Here is a 24462-nt window from a genome sequence, read left to right as displayed (position 1 = left end):
GAGGTCTTCAAGTGCAGCTGTGGCCTACTGGTTAGGGCTGGAGTGACTGGTTGAAACCGGAGGGTTGCTAGTTCGATCCCCGACCAGTCCACGGCTGAAGTGCCCTTGAGCAAGGCACCTAACCCCTTTTTGCTCCCCGAGCGCCGCTGTTGGGCAGGCAGCTCACTGCTCTGCTTCACCTCACTGTGTATTTACTGCGTGCTGTGTGTGTTCACTAATTCACGAATTGGGATAAATGCAGAGACCAAATTTCCCTCACGGAATCAAAAAAGTATATATACTTATACTATGCTATATCTAGACCAAGGAACTAGAGCACCCTTCACATTTCTGACACCCCTGTTAGAGTTGAGCAGAAAAAGGAATAAAAAACATTTTGGAGAAATTATTTGGGAATTTTATCTTATTAATTTTAGTCTCACGACCAGCTTTGAAGGGAATCATTTTACTCTATTCTTTTTAAGGCAATCAGAGTGTCTCTGCGGACTTTCAAGTAGTAATCTATGACATGCTGGTAAAGCATAAAAATAATGTGACACAGAGGTCAAATGCCCTAGTCACTCTTCAACATAGGCATGACAACAGAATTCACAATTCAAATCTATTTGGAAAAATGAGTTGACCTCTGTAAGACAGGGTATGGTCATGACATAGATGAAAATGCTCCATTTGCAGTTAATAATACAGTACAGTAATAAGGAAATTCCAATCAACTGATCAAGACTGCATGGATAGGGACTCAAGCTTATCGTATCTTGCCTCCATGCACAGTGGGGAGGATGTTAAGAGAGTGAAAAAAAAAAAATCTATGACAGCTTTTTGAGAGTTACAGATGGACCCCGCATCTTGAAGTCCACCTGTAACCAAGGCTCTATAAAAAAAACATCAGAAATGATAGACTATTCAAAAGGCATACCAGGAAAAAAGGCCTTTCTTGTCATACAATTACAAATTTAAAAGCCTGGAGTTGCAAAATGTTACTGGGACTACTATGCTGAATCATGTCCTGTGATCATGACTGGATCATCTTGCTGGTCAATGAACTGAAATATATGTCCATATCAACACAGACTCAGCTTACTGAAGTCAAAATCAAGCTTCTACCATAGTTATCGCAGTCTCTTGATTATAACTGCATAAAAAACCAATGGATTGAGTAAAAGATGAGGATGCACAAGAGGAATATGGACAATCTATAGAAATGTTCTCAAGAGAAATGAACTCAAACCCTTTCTTTATCTTCTCCAACCTATGGCATGTCAAAGGAGACGGCTAAGAGTTGTTTTATTCACACAGGGAGACTTTACGATGTAAGTTATTAAATGCATGGGAGGCAATAATTGTAAATAATAGAATAATTCTCAGAATAAATTTGCTTCCCTAAATTTGTTCAATTTTCCTCAATGTTTTCAGCGAGATTCAGATAAATTCCCAAAGGATCATTTTTCTTTACTAAACTTTACTTGGGGTGTGTTGCTTATTAAACCAGAGCAAAATGAATGTGACATCTTAAGTGCCATGTGTAAGAACTTTGTGATGCAACATACAATGTTAAGACATTCAAATAATAATTACTGACAGATTAGCATATTTTTAGAACATGCTTTTTTAATCCCTGGGGGTGGCGGACCCCTCTAGAAGATCTTGGCACTAAAACAAGTGGACAGAAACATTTGGGGTTCAGTGTGTGTCTGTGTGTGCATTTGAATGAAGCACACATACTTGCATTTGAATGAACCACGTACGTCCCTGTTTTTTTTGACTGGGAAAGTCCAGAGACATGTCTCATGTGATCCTTTCTTCAGAGTACTTGATACAAGTTGCTACATGCAGGCAACTAAACTGGTCCAACAACAATATAAAACATTTGGTTAAAAACAATAAAAACAGCATGATGAACAGCACTCATGAACAGCATGAGTGTATTGTGTGCTTGAAAAGCACTAGGTGAACAACTCATAAAAGAAAATGTTTACCAGCCATAATAGCTCAAACAGACATTCAGTTAAGCTATTACACATCCAGCGAAAAGATGCATGACCTGCATAGTCGTGGCCAAATGTTTTGGCAGTAAGACCATTTGTTTTTTGTTTCTCAAACTTCGCATCTTCAGTTTGTGAGGTGGCAATTCACATTATTTCTAAATTATTGTGCAGAGTGACCAGATGTACATTAGTAATTCATTACAAATAGCTTTAATAACACATTAGCTTAATGTGTATTTTTGCGTTAGCAACGGTTACCCCCCAAAGACACTATGCATAGCTGAAATGCTATATAATAATTCTTCATTATGCATGAGAAACAAGACAAAATAATCCAAAAATAGTGGCAAAGCAAAGTTTGTGAAACACAAGATGCCAAACCTTTTGGTTATGACGACGCACGCGCACACACACACACACACACACACACACACACACACACACACACACACACACAAACACACACACACACACACACACACACACACGCACACACACGCACGCACACACACACACACACACGCACACACACACACACATACACACAGAGGGTATAGAAAAAAGAGAGAGAGAGAGAGAGAGAGAGAGAGACAGAGACAGAGACAGAGAGATAGACAGATCAACACATGCTTATCATCACCTTTCTGCCTAAAAACAGCTTAATGTCTCCCTTTAGTGCAGTCTTTCAGGAAATGCTATTTCCAAAACGGAAGTAACTGTGCTAAAGTAATTTAAACAGCAAATAGGCAAACAGTAACACTGCAGTACACCCTTAAGGGGACACTACAACAACTTAATCAGTAGAAGAAATGAAGTTGCTGTTTCAAGTTCTGCATGTTATTCTTTTGCCTGACTTCATGGCATGGAGTTTCAGGTGAGGCAGAAAACAATCAAAGCATGACATCATGTTCAGAGTGACTTTTTAAAACGCCCACGGGTGGAAACTACCATTGCAGAATCAGGCCATTTTTTTTAAGATATATGATCTGATCTGGTGATCAGAAACGCATGGTCAGTGCCGAAAAGCTTAAATACATTTAGGGGTGTGTCCAGTCCACATTCGCGGTGGTGCTGTTGTCAAATGTTGTGCACATTGTTCAAAAGGGTTGTTCTTTTGTTTCTTAATCAGCCAAGGGTGTGTTTTGTGCATAACATCCTTTCAACCAATGAATTGGACATCTGTCATTGCCTTTAACAGCAAGCAGCGCAACTTCAAACAGTGCATTGAGCATTTTGCCATTTGTTTGTGACTATGCATTCAGCACTCACCTACAGTATTATTTGAACTCAAAGGCATGTGAAACTATCATCACTGTGATCTCATTGGCAAAACAGTTCTACACAGTATTTACTTTCACTATACTGACTGACAAGGGCTTACAATTGAAAACGTACCTTGACAACCCAATGATCAAATGTCTGAATAAAAATCTCAAGGAAATGTATCCTGCAGAGAGGTTGTTTGGGACTGCTTGCTAAGGGCTGCTTACAGTACATTTCGTGACAGTGCATCTTCAGCTGCACTTTACATTCATCTTTCACTATAGACCAGGTTTTCTTGGTCAGTGGCGTAATGATTTTTAGAGGGTATGATATAGTGATTTTTGAATCATGCGCCAGTTTGATATTATACGTTTTATTAATAAAAGTGGAGTGCGGGAGCAAAATCTGCCACTGATTGGGTGTAAGATAGAATAAGCTTTCCTCCATAGTGGTGATTTAATAAGAATATTCTTCACAATGTGTTCAGATTAACCCCCCACCTGCTAGCAGGCCACACCTAAGGTTTAAGGCACTTCTGGCAACATGCAATTTCAAATCCTTTCTTCTCAAAGCCATGTTTAAGAAAAATATGATAATTTGCTTTAATCTCATGTGCTTGGATGACATTCCCATATTATCTACATCACAAATATGTGGATCACATACAGCAAGTCCTCCAGCATCTCCAAAGGAACCACCTTCATGTGTTTGCAACGAGTTTTTTAACAGTATGTTGTTAGAATGGTGATTTCCCACAAGAGGTCAGTAGAGAGCATTTTGTCAAGTCTATCAATTACTTCACAACGGCAGAAGTTCAACTACTGTATAGCTATAGGGCGTGGGAGAAGTCTTGTTTGAAACTATAATTATTTCAAAGTAAAGTCTGGAGCACTCATGAGGATTAAATAAAAAACCTTTATTTCATTTAATCCTCATAAGTAGACTTTGCTTGGGAATAATTATAACTTCTTGATCCCCAAACTGAAGAGCACCAGAGGAAAACCCAGTACCGCAGTACTTCTTGCAATTTGTTTTTGGCTGAATATCTAATTTGAGGCTATTTAAAAAAAAAAAAATAATAATAATAATGATCAAATTGGCAAATTGATACATTGTTGTATGGTGATATGACATAAAAATACAAAAAAGTCACATGCCATTGCCAACAACAAATGCCATTCAATTGAGTTGATTGGTAGCAAGTGACACTAGTGTTATTAGGCTACTTGTTCCATACATAATCTGAAAATACCATTCATAGTAAAGTGTCAGCTTTGTTGCTGAATGTCATCATTACCCACTCATCTGCCTTCCAGGAACTGGAATTCAGATAATCCTGTCTAACTGGCTATAAAGTCAGTGTTAATACACTGGCCTTTATATCTTCTTAGATTTGTGTTTGACGTCTTTGCGGAAGAGTGAACTACTCTCGGCTTGCATAATTTACACTGTAAGAACTGTTTTTATCAAGTGGAGCTTGTCAGGGTCGTGTCATGCATTTGCTTAAGCATGGTCACAGTGATTCATCCTCAGGCTGAGATTTAGATGGTTTATCCATAATGACGCTGTTACTGTGGGTGCACCTAGCAACACCCGTCCTTTTGCATATGTGCAATATACCCAAAGGTCAGGCGTGGCTACATGATAAATGCATTGACGTGCCTTAACAGCCGGCAGAATGAAAGACAGGATAGGAGAGGGAATGGTCACAATGGTTTCTATGACAGTAGAGAAGCAATGGAATTAAATTCAAATTATTCATTTCTTTTTATGGGTCATTGCTCATACAGTTTCAGTATGAACTACTGTACACAAAAATGGTAAAAGTAATAGCAATGTAATAGTAGAGAACAATAGTATAGCAATGCAAATAATGCAGTAATGCAGCAATGCAGTAGAACTACCAGCAAGCTATTGCAAATTGTAGTTAAACTAGCTTTATGTAGTTCTTTCCTCTCCACGCACACACACACACACATAAGTGAGAGAGAAAGAGGGGGCATTTTGTCACTCATACCATTAAAAAAAGCTCATGAAAAGCATAGATGAAATATAGTTCTTCTAATCAAGAAACCAAACTTTTTTTATTATTATTTTACTATTATTGTTTACACCACCCCTTAACCGAAACCACGTGCCCATGTCTGCTGATTTTGACCTGGACTACATGCTCCTCTCTCTCTGTCTCTCTCTCTGTCTCTCTCTCTCTCTATCGATCTCTCTATCTATCTGTCTCTCTCTCTCCCTCTTTCTTTCTCTCACTTGTACACCTTTCTCTCTATCTCTATCTCCCTTTTATTCTCGCGCGCTCTCTCGTACACCTCACCTGCTGCCACACACACCCTTAACAATGACAGCTTGCCCAACCAGTAGAAAGGGAGGGGTGGGGAGAGCGTAGTAGGAAGAGAGGTAGCCTGAGACAGAGAACGGGACAACGAGTGGTGACGAGACCAGCTGCCTTGTTTACAGAGGGACTCCACATTCTCTGCCTGTCACAGGGCAGTGAGGGAGAGACACACATACACACACATACACACACACACACACACACAGACTAGAGGATCAGACAGCAGAGACAAAACGGAAGGATCTGGAATACTGAGTGAGAAAGAGTGGAAATCTCTGTCATCCAGTGTGAAGAGAGGAGTTGAAATGGTGCTGGTGCAAGTGCTCATTGAGCTCTTTCGCTTTCTTGGCGGACGACAGTTAATTCCGCGGGTGGAGCACAGAACAACCTCACCTGTCGACTTGCAGGTAAATACCACCTACATAACTGCCGCTATGTGAGCGCTTGGTTAACTAGTCTTTTTAGGGAATTTAAAAGCGCCTTTATTTTTAAGAGCTTTTATTCTGTAACTTTAGTTCCTCTGTGTGAGGTTTCCCTAATAGACACACTGATCCAGATCTAGGCACTTGCGTGTGTATGTGTTTCTATCTCTCATTTTGGTCCAGTTTGTTTATGTGTGGACCATTCTTGCCGTCGGACTGTTTATTCACAGGAGCCTCATGAGCTCTTAGGGTTTAGTGTAACCTACTTTCTAATCTTTCTCTTTTCTAAACAGTATTAAATGATCAATAGTCACCTCCGCCAACAGCAGGATAAACTGCCGCACTGATTTCGTGAACATGTGTAGTATCTCCCAAGGAAGAACCTGTTAAATGTTGGGGGGGGGGGGGGTTCACTTTTGCTAACATCGTGAGATAGGACATTTGGCCTTGAAGTAGCTCTGGACCCTGTGTATGCCCATCTGACTATATATTGCATTTTGACTTTGTCAGGGCCTTTAAATGTCACCTCGCAGCTAATCAATCTGTCTGCTGCTTTTTCAGCTTTTAAAACAAAGTCATGCTATATTTACAAACACTTTGTCGGTTCCCTGGTAACTGAGTGCTATAAGCGTATTGCTCCTGACTCTGTGAACCTTAATGGAGTTGCGGAGGGGAAAAACAGCATGGGCATTCCTCAGACCCTGCAAGTGGTAGTTTGTCGTCACAGTCCCTCTGGAATCCGTCACATGTTCTTTTCAAATCTTTCTCACAGTTCGACAACTGTCTCTGGAGTACGTCAATGCAGACACGCCACACTGCAGGCCAATATAATGCTATCTTTCACCCTAAAGTGCTTGATGAATGAATGGATTCTTTAACCCTTGTTGCTCAGTGTTGGACAAAGTCTGTCTGTAGATAAATATGCTTGCATGTGTGTCTGTGTGTGTGTGTGTGTGTGTGTGTGAAAGAGAGAGAGAGAGAGAGAGAGAGAGAGAGAGAGAGAAAGAGATCAATTACCATCATCTTAATCTCTATTGTGATAATCAAGTTTAATTCAATAAGTGTTTTAAAGTATTAGAACTTCTTTCAGTATGGATGCATGACAAACATTCAGAAGGCTACAACAGTCCAGTCCAAAATCAGTCCATATGTGCTTATTATTGTGTAAATACCATAAGGATACTCTAGAGATTACACTCACAAAAAAGATAGGAAAGTCCCATATTCCGACCAACCAGAATGTTTCTGGGCTGCTGCCTGTCTAAGGCATCCTTTAGTGTCAAATTCACCTAACGCCAGCAATGCCCTTCAGCCTAGATCAATTTACTGCACTGCAAGATGTGGTAGTGTGACTGTTGTGTGTGTGTGTGTGTGTGTGTGTGTGTGTGTGTGTGTGTGTGTGTGTGTGTGTGTGTGTGTGTGTGTGTGTGTGTGTGTGTGTTGTGTGTGTGTGTGTGTGTTTGAGTGTGTGTTTTACGGGCGTAATGTCTGTGCTTATATGGTTTAAGTTTGCTTTGCAATCACCAATATTAGTCCTGTGTAGCCTATATCTCAAGTCAAAAGCTGTTATCGCATAGGCTGCTCCTTAAACGTTATCTCATCCATTTAAGGCAATGTATTTGACTTCAGAAAAAAAAAAAGTCCAGAGCCTCATCACAGAAGAGTGCTGGTAGAGTGAGTTTTCACAATAGATGTCATGTGACCTCTTTGTTTAGCACCAAAGAGGAGAAAGGGGATGTTGACATGCATGTGAACCGAAGTTAATGAAATTGGCTTAATTTACACATCTTTTTTTGGAGCATTAGCCTACATTGCATAGCTAGGCTAAATTTATTTTCTGCACATAGTTTGCATTGCAGTTCTGGAGTGACCTAATAGCAAGTGGAAGTGAAAATGTTATAAACCTTCCACAGACTAGAATGGAAAATGGAAAGCAAATCACAGGATGTCTAGTCAAGGTGTTGCTATGCAACACGTGGCCTGAAAAGACAGCGGGCTGTCACTTACAAATGAATGGAAATTCACTAGTGCTACATTACCTATGACCAGCTATGGCAGGCCAACCACGTCCGAAAACAGCATTACAGCGAGTAAGGTCAGGCCTACATGTCCACCAGGTGATAACATTACACAAACAACTGCATTTTGATGATTACGTGGCCGAAATAGGGTCCATTGCCTTATGTTTACTATTAAAGTTAGCTGGCTATGTTAGACTTAGCAGCTTCTAACTTAGTTGTCATAACTTTACCCAACGATAACTGCAATGGGACAGTTTTATAGCAGTTTTCCCTTGAAGCACAGTGTCGTTCCATGCTCAATATGTTGCATTTCTAAGAAAATGTTCAGTTTGACACTTGAAAAGCCGCCACTGATTTTTTGTAAGGGATAGCCTAATAATGTTAAACGACTCCCTGCTTTAACGTTAGGCTAAAATTTGCAGACAGACTGAAAGCAGTAATTATTCTATATGGACCTTTTTTTTCTAACACAGACAGTGTAGCATAATCTTAACATATTTGCCTACCTGCTGAAAGTGATGAAGTTACCAAAACTGTATCCATTCATCCTGGAATCAAAATATCTAACCGAGGCTATAATTTTTCTGTTTGAGAAAGAAACCGCTGGCTAACGCATATTTCACCTCATGGGCCCTTTGCAAACAATGTTGCAACTTGCACGGCGTTGTTTTCTGAAGTAAGCTTAGGCCTATGATAGGCTAGCATACTGCATTTCTGCATTACAGTGCAGCCCTACAATGTAATCCAATGTTTGCATTTTCAAAATACTGCATGTCCTATGGAATTCCTCAACAACTGCTGTTATTTTTAGTAAGGGCCGGGTCAGGAATCTGTAGTTCTATCTATCTATCTATCTATCTATCTATCTATCTATCTATCTATTTATCTATCTATTTATTTATTTATTTATTTCAGGGGCAAGTCGAGCCACTGTCTAGGTCTAGGAAACCAACCAATTTCATCACATTACATAATTTGAAGTAAGGAAGAGGGAATCATTCTTTTGCAATTGATGCTTAATCTATGATGTGAGGGCTAAACAAAGTCATTAATTCTTTTGAAACAATTAAGTCAGAAGTCATTCTTTCTTTTGAAAATGGTGGTTGTGCGGTAACATGTGCCATGGCAGGGGTAAGTTGAGCCAGCTAACTAGTAGCCTACTTACTTGTATTGCATCTGTAAAATGTTGAAGTTTGCCTTGATTTTGTGACTTCTTTCTATATGGTTCCCTTGGTGTTAGTAAGAACTAGAGACTAGGCAACAAATTAATCAGACTTATTTAAGTGAATTAAATGGACTAATTTAAAGGTAAACAGGCGACAAGTTTTCAGTTGAATTTATTTGGCCAATTTTCAGTTAAATGTTGGTGTTTTACTGTTTGTAGTAATTAGATTTGAAGAAAGTAAAACATGTTTTATCTGGAATCTTGTTTTGGCTCAACTTACTCCCCCCAGGCTCGTCTTACCCCACATATGCGAAAAGTTCTGCCACGAGACAAGCTTTTTTGCAGAGAGCTATTTCTCTTATAAGCTATCAAAGAGTTGTTGATTTCAGGCGTTGTTGGTTTTTTATTTGGTGTGAAGGTTATACAATGTCTCTTGAATGTACAAAATGGCTCTTCTTATCCGGTTCTCCCCTACACTATCAGCATTGACATTAACTGCCGTTTAGCTAGTAATCATCAAATGGAAAAGCTATAAAAATTGCCATCACGTTAAAATGTGTCTGTCATTCCCTTGCCAGGATTCCCTGCTGTCAGTAGCCTCAGTGACGGACTGTCCATCTTTGAGAGTAGCTGCTCAGGCTGCCTTCACTGCTGTCCTATCTGGACCAGTAAGCTACTCACTTTCCATCTCAGCAGCCCACAGAACTTCAGATGCTTTGCTCACACACACAACATTACTTTTCTACACCCACTATTCTTAAAAGCAAGCAACTGAGATGCTTGCCATTTGCAATTTCCATAAAAAAAGTTCATACAAACTTCATACAAGGTTCAGTAGCTTTTGGATACTGCATTGCTTTTTTTCCTCTCTCTTGAAGGTCAGTGTTTATACATATCTCCTGGAAGGTGACTGCTTGAAGTGTGAAGACCCTCAACATAATCTGCAGAATGAGGGGAGCATTCGGTAAGAGCAGTAACCCTAGTGATGTAGCCTAGCTACATCTGCTGTTAATAAAGATAGTAATTATGCAATACGAGGATTATGTCAACATGAGCAGAGTTAAACTGGTTAACTTTTGAGACAGCGCAAATAAGAGTAATGTATCTGCTCTCCCTGCTCCCAGAGAAGCTGTTGCTCAGCAGAGGAGGGTAGTATGTGATGGCATACCTCCAGCAGAGCTGCATGAGGACCAGAGACCAAGCCTGGCTAAGCCACTGCCAGGACAGCAGAAAGGTTTGTGTGTGTGTGTGTGTGTGTGTGTGTGTATGCACATCGTCAGTATGTATGAGTACAGTATATAGCCTACAATAAATTGTTCAAATCTGTAATATAATTCATATCTGTACTCTCTCTAGTTGTCATTACACCTCTTATAGATCAAGGAGAAGCTATTGCTGTGCTTTTGGTGAGGGTCCTTACAATTACTTACCTGATTTTGTTGGCAAATACAGAAACAAACTGATAAAAATGATCAAGCAAGTTGATGTTTATGGGAGTAATTGTATGCTGTGTCTCATTGTATTTGCAGATTAGCTGTGGAGAGACCAGTGATGAGAAGAACACAGATTTAGACTTGCTGGAGAAGCATGTAAGCCAAAAGGTCAAATGTTTATCAGTTCCTCCGTTAATAGGACACAACAGGCAGTAATAATGACCCTTCGTGCCCTGCTGTCTCCTTTCAGATCACCGTAGCCTGTAAAAGAGTGCTCACTCTGAAGGCCAAGAAGTCGTTTATGAGCCCATTAATCAATACATCCCAGAATCATTTACCAGCACCACTGGCTAATGCAGGAAACAGAGACCTGGATCAAAAAGTCCTACAGCTTTGCGGTAAGGGTTGAAATTGAATGTGGTTGTTACAGGGAAGAAAACGTATAATTTGTGTTTGTATAAGAAAGACCTGTTGTTAATGGACCTGTTTTCATAGGAAGTCTGTACGATTTGAATGCTGTGACTGTCCAGCAAAAAATCATTCAATATGTGAGTGATTATATTGTCATCATTAATGCTATTGTAATGGTGAGTTTGACAGAGTGACACTCAGACACACACCGGTTTACATGCTCTGATTGCTTCAACAGCTGGAAAAAGAGATCAAGTCAGTGTATTGCTTTCTACTGGTTTCAGAGGACAGTCACCAGCTGCTTTGCCAGGTAACAAATACCATTTCATACACAAATGCTAATGATACAGCATGATTCTTTATAAATGGAGATCTACAGTAGGTGGAAAATGAATACGCTTCAAGTACAGACATACTTCAATATCCACTGATAGTATGATGATTTGTTTTTTCTCCCTGCTTTAACACGAAATGACTCAAGACCTGTGAAGTGACTCAAGAACTACTTAGTCCAATAAATTCAACACAGTCCTGTTGGTTAATAAATGATGACTGTGAACACCATTGACGAGACATCTGCAAATGTGTTCACAGGTGATTGGTGATAATGTTTTACAGGAGGAGATCAGCCTTCCCGTGAGTTATGCAATTTATTCTCCCCCGTTCTCTCATATATTATGATTGACGTTGGACAAATATTCCTCAACCACCAGTTCAGATTGGATTATGTCAGTGTATTGGATTGTCTTCAGGGGTAGAACACACTCACAACCTCTAGCCTTCAACGGAGGCAAGGTGAACTAGCTTGTGCTACACTGAAACATGTGCGCCCCCTGCTGGCCTACTAAAATAGCCTTTGTTCATTTTAACATTCAAAGGTAATAACATCATCAGTCATCCAAATTGAGGCTGCCAGGCCTACACAAGTATCTAGTGTTTTACCTTAAGGAATAAAATTCAAACTGGTAAGTGGCGGATAACCACTTCATGATGTGTGTTTTACAGCTGGTCACAGGCCATCTGGGGAAGGCAGTGAAAGAAAAGAAGTATCTCACTCAGCAAGACCTCACCACTGTGAGTAACTTAAACATCCTTTTGCATCACATTTCAATTCAGTTCAATTCTACAGAGCTCAGAGCCAGAACCCCACCAGTCCTAATGGAGCCTCTTGTTGCCTTTGATGCTTTGATAGGAGGACCTGCAGCAGCTGAGCGGTAAGCTGGCTCTGCAGGTGGAGACCATGCTGTGTGTGCCGGTGGAGTGCAGAGACACGGGGAAGGTGGCTGCCCTGCTCTGCTCCTTCAACAAGGAAGGTGCCAGCAGGTACAGTAGGACCAATAGGCTTTTGTGTATGTCATTGTGTTTATGTGTATCTGAACAGTGCAGTGAAAAAGTATCTGCCCCCTACCTGATTTGCTCTGTTTTTGCATATTCGTCACACTTAAATGTTTCTGATCATTATTGTCTATTGAAATTATTTTATTTTGATAAATGATTTTAGCAAATACTTTTTCACAGCACTGTACATGTTTATGACAACATGCATTTGGTTGTCTATTAAAACATGTACATATGGGTTGGATTTAATCAGATACTCTGAGGCAGATGAACACATCATTCAGCACTGTGTCCAGCATACTGCCCCAATGTTAAGCAGCTCTCTGGCCCTTCAAAGGGAGCGCAAACTGCAGAAACAGTGTCAGGTAATATATCTCCAACACAGGTAGTCCTAGGACATTTGGCACCTCGGGAAAGCTTTACTTCATACATTACAATGTTTTTACAATTATATATCATATATATCAATGATATATATAATGTACAGTATACCTTACTCCACACACCTTATTGTATTGTTATTATGTGTTAACTATTTGATTCTTATTCAACATTAGGTTTGTGAGGTCTACAGATTATTGTATTGTGATCCTCTTTACTGTCTTTACGTTTTGCAGGCATTGTTGCAGGTGGCAAAAAACCTGTTCACTCATTTAGGTAAATACACTCTGTCTCCCTCCCTCCCTCTCTCTCTCTCACACACACACACACACACACACACACACACACACACACACACACACACACACACACACACACATTCAAATATTTGAACTTAGCCTAGTGATAAGGTGCAACTGTCATAGATTAAACAATTCGGTTGACATATCAGGATATTGAAGGTGTATGGTGTTTCAATTAAGCTGATAATTAAGACATGGCATTATGTTTTCGTATGAAAACATAGAAGTGTGGGTGTCATTTACTTGAGAGGTGAATTTACCTGGGGTGAAGGAAAGGCTATGTAGCAAGATGTAAATGGCAGCCAAAACATTCACTCCCACCTAGACTGATGAACACTGTGCGTATTACTCTTTGCCTCTCACTCACAAGCACACACGTCATGTATGAATACCTGATGTCACAGGACAAACAGGTGTAGGCTGCACACTAACACCAGACGTGTAGACTGTACAAACTAACAGGGCCTCTTTCGCCTGTGTGTGCAGATGATGTCTATAAACTGCTGAAAGAGATCATTGCCGAGGCCCGGAAGCTCAGCAACGCAGAGAGGTGAGAGAGCTTTACGTAAACACGGGTCACGTGCAGTCACATCACATGGACACATCACATGTGTCAATTGAATCTATTATCATCTCATGATCTTTCATGATCAATTATCAGCATCAATTACATTAAATTGATGCTGATAAAGTGGTGCTGATTGATCACATAATCTGAAACCTTGAAATATTCCCATTGTGCTCCTGCTCTCAGATGTTCCGTGTTCCTGCTGGACAAAGCCAACGAGGAGCTGGTGGCCAAGGTGTTTGATGGAGGGGTGGTGGGGGAGAATAAGGTGCGTGTCAAGTCAAACCTACAGTGAAAGCACAACTGACGCAGAGCATACACAGAGTGCGAATAGAGAGAATTAAAGTGGTTAGTCATTAAATCAAGGATTTTTGGTGTCACACAAAAATGCTAGAAATAGTAGACTGGTTTGTCATTTTCAAATGTCTGGGGCATATGTAAAAGCTAATAGTTACAGTATATAAAAGCCCTATACACTCAAACGCTTCAGTTGTGTATCTGCTGTAGCCCGGTCATCAGCTTTCATCTCCTCTAAGCATTGCCACTGCCACTGCCCCTCTCATTTGGGGTAGTTAAGTTAATCCTTCTCTTGTCATGGCAGCTAGTAAGGCCGGTGCGTTTACCCAGTTTCTGAGGTGCCAAGCAGTCAAGAGTCACACAGACTCCCTGGGACAGCGATTCTAAAGTTGGTACCCATACAGCTGGGTGGACGGACAACGTAGAGTCTCAATTGACTATGCAGGGATTTTGAGTTGTACGTCACTAGCCATCACTAGGTGGGTTTACATGGACACTTTTATTCCAATTAGAATCGTAATAACGGCTCAGTCGGAATAGTAGTATTAATAGATGTATAAACACCTTGATCAGAATAAAACTGCCGATCGGATCAGAATTGGAATCGGAATGGAAGAGGTGGTGTATTCCATTCCAATTCCGATTAAACAGCCATGTATACGGTCAATTGGATTGCCTGCTGTTTCTTCTCAAGCACCTGATCGGAATAGAACGTTTCCCATGTACAACAACAGACAACACACATTTTGTAATCGGAATAGTTCAATCAGAATGACAAACTAAACTATCCATGTAAACCCACCTACTTATATCTGCAAGCCAGAAGTGTGATGCCAAATATGATATTTTATCAGCACATTGTCAGGAAGCAAATGTTACCTTAACAGCAATCGGTAATCTGACACCAAAGGGTCAAGTCGTCAGTTCTTTCAGAGACTCTCTCCAAATCTAATCAGTGTTCTTCTGTGGTGCGCTGCATTCTTGGTCTTATCTTTTAGACTGAGTTACGCATTCCAGCGAATCAGGGAATCGCTGGTCATGTTGCAACAACAGGAGAGATCCTCAACATCAAGGATGCCTACTCCCACCCACTCTTCTACTGTGCCATGGATGAGAGAACAGGTTTCCGCACACGGAATATTCTCTGCTTCCCCATTAAAAATGTCGATGGAGGTGAATGGTCTCCCTCTATCACTCACTCTCTCTCTTGTTCTTTTTTATTTTATTTTACTGAGTATCCTCAGTTTCACGTCAACTTTAGCTTTTCATACTTTTTCGACAGAGATTGTCGGTGTTGCCGAGCTAGTGAACAAAATTGATGGACCGTGGTTCAACCGCTTTGATGAGGACTTGGCAATGACCTTCTCAATATACTGTGGCATCAGTATTGCTCATGTGAGAGTCTACACCATTTCATCTAACCACATACCCTTAGGAGAGAGAGTGTGGCATTTCATAGGAGAGAGTCAACCATGTGTTTTAGGCACTGCAGATGTTAAATGGTCCCAAGGGGAGGTTTGGTTTTTGTATGTCCCTACCAACTCCATATATTCCTTTGTGGTCTGATACTGTTACTGTTGTTATCATTAATGTAAGGGCCATCTGTGGAGAGGTGGTTGTGTGAAGTATTGCTGAGTCCTGATTGTTCTTCCCTCGCCAGTCTCTCTTGTACCAGAAGGTGCTAGAAGCTCAGTTCAGAAGCACTCTGTCCAATGAAATGATGAGATATCATATGAAGGTATGGAAACATGCTGTGCGTGCATAATTGGAAATTAGCACCAGATACTAGACAAATGCTTATACTGTACATATAACAGGAAAGTGGCTGATAGATTTCACACACAACATAATGACTTTCTATTGAGTGGCAGGTGAATTTGACTGTTTATCAGTCACATGTTTTTTAAATGGTTGTGTGTTTTCCATGTAAAGAGTGGTGTTTCTAAATCTCTGTATCTCTGCAGGTGACTGATGAAGAGGTGGAAGGACTACTTTCCAGTGGAATCCTGCCGATCCAGAAGATCCACCCCTCTTTTGCTGAATTTAGCTACATCCCTCGCTCACTCAGTGATGACAACACTGTTACGGTGTGTGTGTGTAAATCAGTGTGTGTGTGTGTGTGTGTGTGTGTGTGTGTGTGTGTGTGTGTGTGTGTGTGTGTCTGTGTATAATGTGTGATGTGTATGTGTATGTGTATGTGCCTGTACGTGTGTGTTGTGTTTCAGTGTGTATGCTTTATGTATGATTCAAGATTGTAAAACTAAAAATGATTGCTAAGCAGCCGCTAAGTATCTCTCTACCATACTCACATTTAGGCCGTTATCAGCATGTTTGAAGACATGGGGTTCATCAACACTTACAAAATAGAAAAGAACTCACTGGCACGGTAAGATCAGAGACAGTAAAATGATTCATGCTCGCATTAACATTCAGTGCTGCTTGAAAGTATGTGAACCCCTTCAATAATTTGGCTTTTTCTGTTGTGATTTTCTTATCATCACCAGTTTTTACATATGAACTGTCAGGTGTGTATATTTATGAAATGCATGGACTTGTTGCTGTCCATGCATTTTGCAGTCCGGCCCGTCCGCTTGTTCTTGTTCTTGGCCCAGCAGTGCATCGATTGGAAGGTGTGGGTGAACCCCAAACAGCAGGTAGTAGGGCTGGATAATGGGGTGTCGTTCAGGTTTTCTTCACTCCATACAACTTGCATAGCTCCGCGATTACTGCACTTTGACATTCCGTGCCTGGTCCAAAAAGGCCTGCGCCTCAGGTCAAAGAAGTTTGAGAAAGGCTGCGCTAGAGGGATCTCGTTCATCGCTCACTGCGAAACATCTGCAACATCAGAAGTGCCTCTACTGTAGCTCGGCCTGGTGCTCTGGTGTACCTCCTACGTAAGTGTAGTTGGCTCAGTGAGCTCGTCGACTTATCACTTTCACACCCTTGAGCACTCTTACGGCTTATGGTCACTTCCTCATGCTGGGCGGAAATCCGCTGGAATTTCACTTCGTCTGTGTCATCCTCAATATTCTGGCACGGACTAATAACTCCAAGCCTGGTCTTGAAGGGTAACCTGACAGCCAGACAGAAAAGTTTATTATGTGCACTGGGAATATTTGATTGTTGGGTGCTGTTGCAGTCGGGACCACCATTAGCCCACCAGGCAGGGAGCAAACCCAAAACAGATGATACACAAATGATGGCCAGCCAGTCTGTCTTCGGTGTGAATGTGGTTGGCATATGGTGAGGCAGTGCACCACACCACGCAGGCCAGGAACTCAGTCTGTCCCCATGCGCATGCACATGCTGCGCAGGGAAACGAGATCCCTTCACCGCTATGAGCCAGGCAATGCGGTCAGAAGGCTCAAATAACCCCCTGACTAAAGAGCGTTTCCTTGAAAAGCCAGTGGGTCAGTGTCCCGGGGTTCACATAGAAATAGGTGTTTTTTCCTCTTAAATGTCTAATAGATACAGGAAGTTACTGTATGTAAGCACACTGACAGAAAACGTCTTTAGAAACCACCTCAATGGAGAGGACAGGGATATGTGCTGTACTGCTACATGGCTTGAGAAGAGAGAACGGCAGCTAACAAGTTACCACTACCCTATTTAGGTTATGAAGAGTTAGACATAGGGGTAATGGCATGGAGAGTTCGCGAACAGCACAAGTAAGTTCACCAATTAGCTTTGCCCTGCTGTGAGATTTGCTCCAGTCTGTCTGTGGGTTAGTTAGGTTTGTTGAATGCTTATCTGGGCCCCAGCTAACGAGGTGTCTGTTTCATGCCACATACGCACTGCGGGGGTGATCTTCTAGGGTCCACATCATTGCGTCCTCCCGTACATCAAAAAGGCTGGACTTTTTTCTAATGAATCTACGCAGTTTATGTCAAAGTGTGGAGCCTCGCACTCCTTCAATGAACTAGGTATGCATCAGCTACTACATTCAGGATTGTTGGGGAGCAGAATGTAGCAACGGAGAGAGTGTATGTGTGAGAGTAACAATCCCTCAAGTCCTCCTCATCTAACTGACTACGGCTATAGAAAGCATTACAGTTGAGAAATGGTACTCTTTTATCTAATTGCTTCCTGTAAGTAATGAACACATCACTGAGTTGTTTAGTCTGTCCCCCTATACGTAGCATGAACCCCTTAGGTGTAAGGCTGTTCCTCCCTGTGTAGACCTCTGGCTCTCAATCCCCGCTCCAGTTCTTCTATGAACTAATCTATTCATCACACTCATCTAAAGTGTGGATATCTTTCCCCATTTCCCTACTAAAAGGAGCAATGTGTTTTTCTCTAGGAATATATACAGCGCACCTTATCATGTTCATGTTCAGTCTGATGCACATGAAATTGGAGAAATTTGCCACTGTTTGAGTTCATGTGAAACAATACTCCTAATTCGGTCGCTACTAGTAAAAGTATAGTGTTCAGTACCCAACCCTAGACTGCTGAAATAATCAGTTAAATATATTAATCAAACAGACTTTCTTTGAAAAGGGTTTGAGCAGCCATGATTAAAAAAGAGGAAATCCACCAAACCACTGTAGTGCCAGGGTATACCCACAGGGATCACAATGGCAAGGGGAAGGGAGATATCCAAGGACATAAAGAAGAGAGTAGTGACCGCCCATCAGTTTGGGAAAGCTACAAGGCCCTCTCTAAAAGATTCCAGCTCCATTTATTCACTGTAAGACAAATTATTTGCAAATGGATGGCATTCAACTTTCACATTTGTGGATGGCCATCAAAAGTATGACCACGATGCACCAGAAAGATAATAAATGGGGTGAAAAAGCCAACCCACACATCACCTCTAGAGAGTTACAGATCACAATGGCAGCATCTGGAATAAATCTACATGCATCTACAATCAAACGAAACTGGAACAGACAATGTTGAAGGGATGGTTGCTAGAAGGAAGCCTGATTCAACTTTCAGAGGCCTTCTGGAAGTCCAATCTCTGGACAGGTGAGTCCAAAATAGAATTATCTGGTCACAGTCCAAATCGTCATGTGTTTGGAAGAAAGCCAACACTGTATGCCAAGAAAAAAAAACCTCTCAACAGTGAAGCATGGTGATGGAAATGTGGAGGTGTGGGACTGTTTGTCTGCCTTTAGACCTGGATGGACTCCATATCATCCAGGAAACCATGAATTCTCAGGCCTATCAACACATTCTTGATCAGAACCTCATGTCAGTAAGGGAAATGAATCTAGGGAGGAAATAGATTTTACAACCTACAGTATAAGCATTCAAACAAAATTGCCAAGGAATGGCTTAAGATAAGGAGAATTCATATTCATCTGATTCACTGATTGACCTAGTCAAAGTCCAGACCTCAATTCAATGGAAATGTTTTGGCTAGATCTGAAGCAGGCAGTACATGCCAGTTAACCCGGCTGAGTTCTGCAAGGAGGAGTCGGCAAAATTCCGCAGAACCAGATGTGAGACACTGGTTAATGGGTACAGAAGATGTTTGGTTGGAGTAGTGATTACAAAAGGAGATGATACAAAAAAAAACACTACATGGGTTCACATACTTTTGCAAATGGCATATTTTGAATATATAAATTTAACCACTTTTGTAAAATATAATGAAACTGTATAACATTATTTTGTTTCCATCTGTTTTTGGAACACCAGCTTTACAAATTGGGGTTATTAGGATTTGTTTGTAAAAGAAAAAGCATGACCATGTCTGAGGGTTCACAAACTTTCAAGCAGACCTGTTTATATATATATATATATATATATATATATATATATACAGTATATATATATATATTTGTGTGTGTGTGTGTGTGTGTATATATATTAATAATTAAAGCATGCACACGAACAGATCTAAATATATAGCGATATAGTCTTAGGTCTTAGTAGGGAACGCTGATGTGCACCTCTTTTGTAGGTTTTGCCTGATGGTTAAGAGAGGGTACAGGGATCCTCCCTATCACAACTGGATGCACGCCTTCTCTGTGGGCCACTTCTGTTACCTCCTGTGTAAGAATCTGGACATGGGACAATATCTTGAGTAAGACCAAATTACTGCCACGCCCTAACTCTCCACATTCTTTTCCATCTGAGACGTTGCCGTTTATCTCTGTGCTGTTTCCTGTTGAGATACTTGGTGTAATTTGTGTGTCTTGAAGAAAGATAAACAAGCAAACTGAGTACATAGAATGTACAAGAATGTTGAGTACAAAAACCTGATTGACACTTTTTTATGTGGCTTTCCATTTCGCTGTTTCAATAGGGACATTGAGATGTTTGCTCTTTTTGTTTCGTGTCTGTGTCATGACCTGGATCACCGTGGAACTAATAACTCCTTCCAGATCGAATCGGTGAGTCACTAGACTTTGGTGTGGCAGGGTGGGGTCGAAGTTGTGAATACCCAGCGTAAGAGCAGACACCAGCTAATGTCTGTCCTTCTCATCCTGTGATTCACCTTTTGTCTCCTACAGAAGTCAGTCTTGGCTCACCTCTACAGTTCAGATGGATCTGTGTTAGAGGTGCCAAACTACTCTATCCAACACCACATAGCTTTCGAATAGTCAAAAATGTCTTTTGTGGACATTCTTTAATTCATTCCTCATCACTTTTCTAATTCCCACCTTCCACAGAGACACCATTTTGCCCAAGCTATCTCCATCCTTAACTCAGAGGGCTGTAACATTTTTGACAACTGTTCCAGAAAGGTAAAAGCAAAAAGCTGCAAGTCATTGTTTTGCACATGTATATGCCGCATTTGCCCTTGGGCCTCTAATCACCTCTGCAAAACACCATTTGGATATTTCTTTAGCTGAGACTGGGTACTCATACTCAAGCCTGGGGACTACATGGTCTGGACTCATAGATCAAGGACCTTGTATTGTGGGCCCTATTTTGGCGATCAGAAAAGGATGGTCAGAGGCATAAAGTTTATAGATATTAAAGGCGTGGCCAGCCCACATTCACTAATTCAATGGCGCGACCTTTTACCGGATGCACAATACAGTAGGGCCCTGTAGCTTTTATCACCAGAGAACTAGTCAGAACATTTGCTCTATAGCTCTGGCAATACATTTACTAGATCTTTCACAATTCTGTGTGCTTTGGTGGCAGATGTATGGATTTTGAACAATGCTGAATATTGCATAGTTACATAACTGATGTAGATACAATGTCTTGCCTCTGTTAATGTCTTGCACTGTTCAACCAAAAATGCCTTGCATCCATTGGTTCTCAACCAGTGGTTCTCAAACTTTTTACAATGAGTACCACCTCAGAGAACAATTTACTATCCTAGTACCACCATTATGACTGGCATTAAAATACAGTAGCGTAGTATATAGTAAATATATTTCACATTTTACATACTGTTTTGCATTGTTTTTGTTTTTTTTCCAAGAAAGATAGAAATAATAGATTAACTTTAATTGAATGATTTTTCATAATATATATTTTTATATCATTTGAAGTGATTATTTTGTCTTCATTAAATAAAACATCTTGGAGACCCTCCAAAGTACAGTACCACAAGAGAGAGTCCGCGTACCACCAGTGGTACCCGTACCACAGTTTGAGAACCACTGCATTAAACCATTTGATGCCCTGTCTTCATGGCTAGGATTATCATCGAATACTTGATCTGATGCATGACATCATCTTAGCCACTGACATCGCCCATCATCTGCGCATTTTAGGCGATCTACAAAAAATGACAACAGGTGAAGACACCCTCCTCACAAACAATACTTCCTGCACGGCTTCTCCCTGTCCTGTTGTGTCCTAATCACCAATTTGCATCATGCCCCCCAGACGGATACGACTCTAACAAGCCCCAGCACCATGAACTACTGTTGTGTCTACTAATGAGCGCAAGCGATCTGTCTGAACAGACCAAAGATTGGAAGACCACCCGGAGAGTGGCTGAGCTGATCTACAAAGAGTTCTTCTCCCAAGGAGATCGAGTATGTGTCGCTTGCTTTGTGACATCAATGGGTCTGCATGTTAATGTTGTTTCTGAGGAAATAGAAGGGTTTGTTTGCAAAGACAGAAATGGCGATTTTTTGCAAATATTTAGGAATCTTAACAAAGCACATGAACATGCTTCAGATTCAGCGCAGTAGGTCTAAACGACAACAAGCATTTCAAACTATAGCCATGTACTGTTTAAATAAGCACCTAGGCATTCAATGTAAACAAGCTCAGTGTTTAAAGCAAATACCTGATCTGGCGTCATGTTGCTCTTGGTGATAATTACATGTCTATGACACTGGCATGTGGCATGGGTTTCAATGGCTTACCTCCATTCCCATAACTACACCGCAGTTGATCTCATTACTCCAGGTGACAGGTGATGCCAGGTGGTCGCATGTTTTGTCATATTTCTCGTGTCCTTGACCAGGATGGACTGATCTAGTTTATTATTTGATTGTATGGACTTTTGATAGACAACTCGATGCAGCAAATTGCGAAACTATGGAGTCTGCTGGCCATATTATGTACATTTGAGCACTGAGACTTTATGGCCTCAGCCTAAACTGAGGCAGGAAAAACATACAGAAACAACCTTTCTTGTGTGTGTGTGTGTGTGTGTGTGTGTGTGTGTGTGTGTGTGTAGGAGAAAGCCATGGGAAATACACCTATTGATATGATGGACAGAGAGAAAGCCTACATACCAGACTTGCAGATTGGCTTCATGGAACACATTGTCATGCCTATATTCAAGTAAGCAGTTTGATTGTCCTTTAACTTCTTAATGTGAACATTAACCATTTGAATAAGATATCTTGCATGTCTTTTACTATGTAGAAACCTTGTGTTATGATCTTAGATCGTGTCCAGCTACTTTGTACCTTTTTTTGAGATAGTCTTTTTGAGGTTTTAGGTTCTAAATTCTGGTTATCTTATGATTCCACGTTTCCAGATGTTTTAATTATTTCTCTGAAAAGAAAACAGATGCTGTAATGGTCTGTGTTATCGTCTCTGTATCCCTTTGTAAAGGCTCTTGAAGGATCTTTTTCCTGGGTCGGCAGAGCTCCACCACTCTATGTCGTCCAACCACAGCAGATGGATACACATCTCCCAGAAGTACAGAGTGCAAGGGTTGCCTAGCAATGACTCCTTAGAGTTCTTAGATGATGAGTATTAGCCACCAGCAGTTGGACTATGGACCCAAAGGAGGAAAGGCAACATCTTTCTCTACTGTGTGACCAGTGGACTTCTGTGCCCTTCTAACTGAATTGTGGATGCCATGACAATAGGAATAGGAGTTACCTGTGTGCACTGTCAATATGTAACTGTGTGAAGTATTTTCTTGATGAAACAATACTATGATCTGAAACACAATTGTAAAGCATGCTGTGATGTCCACCCTGATTTGAACTATATAGTGGAAACATTTTATCTCTACTGTATTTAATTTAAATTTTGTTTCTGTTTGCGTAATTTATTTGTATCTGTATATCAAATGCTTCTGTACTGAAATGCTTATAATTGATGTGAGGGACGGTTATTTTTTCTTTAGTAAATTTGATAATATTTTGGATTTGTGAGAGGATGAATTCTATGGTTGATGATATGTTTCCGAGAGTATGTTTTGAGAGTATGTTCAGTGCAAGTTGAGAAAGACACAGAAAGGGCATTCACATGTTTGCCCTATCTGAAATAAACAATGAATTCCATTCATAGAAAACTGAACAACCAAATGTTTTGAGATAAATGCTTGCATTTTTTTTTTAAGAAAGGAAAAATCTACTTAGTGGTTGCTTGTTAGCATGAAACTGAACAGAAGAGGATCAAACAATACTAGGCCTATGTTCAAGGATACATACAGATTAATTTAAAATGTCTATGGAAAGATATTGGTGTTAGAATGTTTCTTATAGGCAGGTGATAAAACAAGCCTGAGAATGCTGATGTAGACCTATTGTATGTAGGTCAACACAAACATCTAGGACAATAATAACCACTTTCACAGCTGAGGTCAGTGTCACATTGACACTGTATACTTCAAGGCATTGTTGCGTCAAATGATCCTTCTAGCTATCATGCTAGCATATTCATAATGTGGCCATATGGACACTTACTGTTACCCTATACCTTTACAGTCACCTCTAACGAAACAACTTCAAATCCAGTCTGCATTGATGCTTATGTTTACTACATTCTCAGTGGTGCAATCTCTTTTTGTGTCCATATCATGTTGGAAGCACACAACCCAGTCTACCAATATGGTCCATCCCACTGGAAGCTCATAAGAGTCCGTGATCATAAAAGAAGATGTCAAAGACCATCAAGTCTTACGGAAAACAAACAACTACAGTAAATTCAGAAGCCTTTTTCTATTTTCAGCATTAAAAATATCTGACAATAAAGATCTATCAAAACTGTCTTAAATTGTTTATTTGTAGTTATTTCCCAAATATCATGTTTGTCTTGTAGGCTAGATATTCTGGTTTGGACATAATGGACAATGGATCTGATCTGAGAAGCCACTATTGAAAACTATTGAGTGTGTTTTACTATATATACTTTTTCAATAA

General features: G+C 40.6%; 1 protein-coding gene across 1 annotated transcript; it reads left to right on the top strand.

Moving 5' to 3' along the window:
- The first annotated feature begins 5699 nt into the window (after positions 1–5699).
- On the top strand, positions 5700–24304 carry LOC134080411 (cGMP-dependent 3',5'-cyclic phosphodiesterase-like). The gene is made up of 29 exons (XM_062536838.1): positions 5700–6002; positions 9782–9871; positions 10082–10167; positions 10328–10437; positions 10560–10609; positions 10733–10792; positions 10887–11034; positions 11132–11184; positions 11286–11357; positions 11642–11683; positions 12053–12121; positions 12240–12370; positions 12639–12750; positions 13003–13042; positions 13555–13618; positions 13823–13904; positions 14932–15106; positions 15216–15328; positions 15594–15671; positions 15898–16020; positions 16249–16319; positions 19845–19967; positions 20190–20277; positions 20398–20445; positions 20557–20631; positions 21543–21642; positions 21734–21885; positions 22539–22645; positions 22922–24304. The coding sequence occupies exons 1-29, from the start codon at positions 5901–5903 to the stop codon at positions 23067–23069; spliced, it is 2712 nt and encodes a 903-aa protein (XP_062392822.1). The 5' UTR covers positions 5700–5900; the 3' UTR covers positions 23070–24304.
- Positions 24305–24462: the final 158 nt, after the last annotated feature.

This window comes from Sardina pilchardus, chromosome 5 (genome assembly GCF_963854185.1).
Source record: "Sardina pilchardus chromosome 5, fSarPil1.1, whole genome shotgun sequence".
NCBI classification, from domain to species: domain Eukaryota; kingdom Metazoa; phylum Chordata; class Actinopteri; order Clupeiformes; family Clupeidae; genus Sardina; species Sardina pilchardus.
The sequence above is the reverse complement of the archived record's forward strand: the minus strand, read 5'-3'. Positions and strand labels throughout refer to the sequence as shown.

Bases quoted from the DNA above. Each gene is read 5' to 3' on its own strand.
- LOC134080411 (XM_062536838.1), top strand. From the start codon at position 5,901: ATGGTGCTGGTGCAAGTGCTCATTGAGCTCTTTCGCTTTCTTGGCGGA. The intron at 9,872-10,081 runs GTAAGCTACTCA...TCTCTCTTGAAG, and splicing joins CTGCTGTCCTATCTGGACCA to GTCAGTGTTTATACATATCT. The intron at 12,371-12,638 runs GTACAGTAGGAC...GGATTTAATCAG, and splicing joins AACAAGGAAGGTGCCAGCAG to ATACTCTGAGGCAGATGAAC.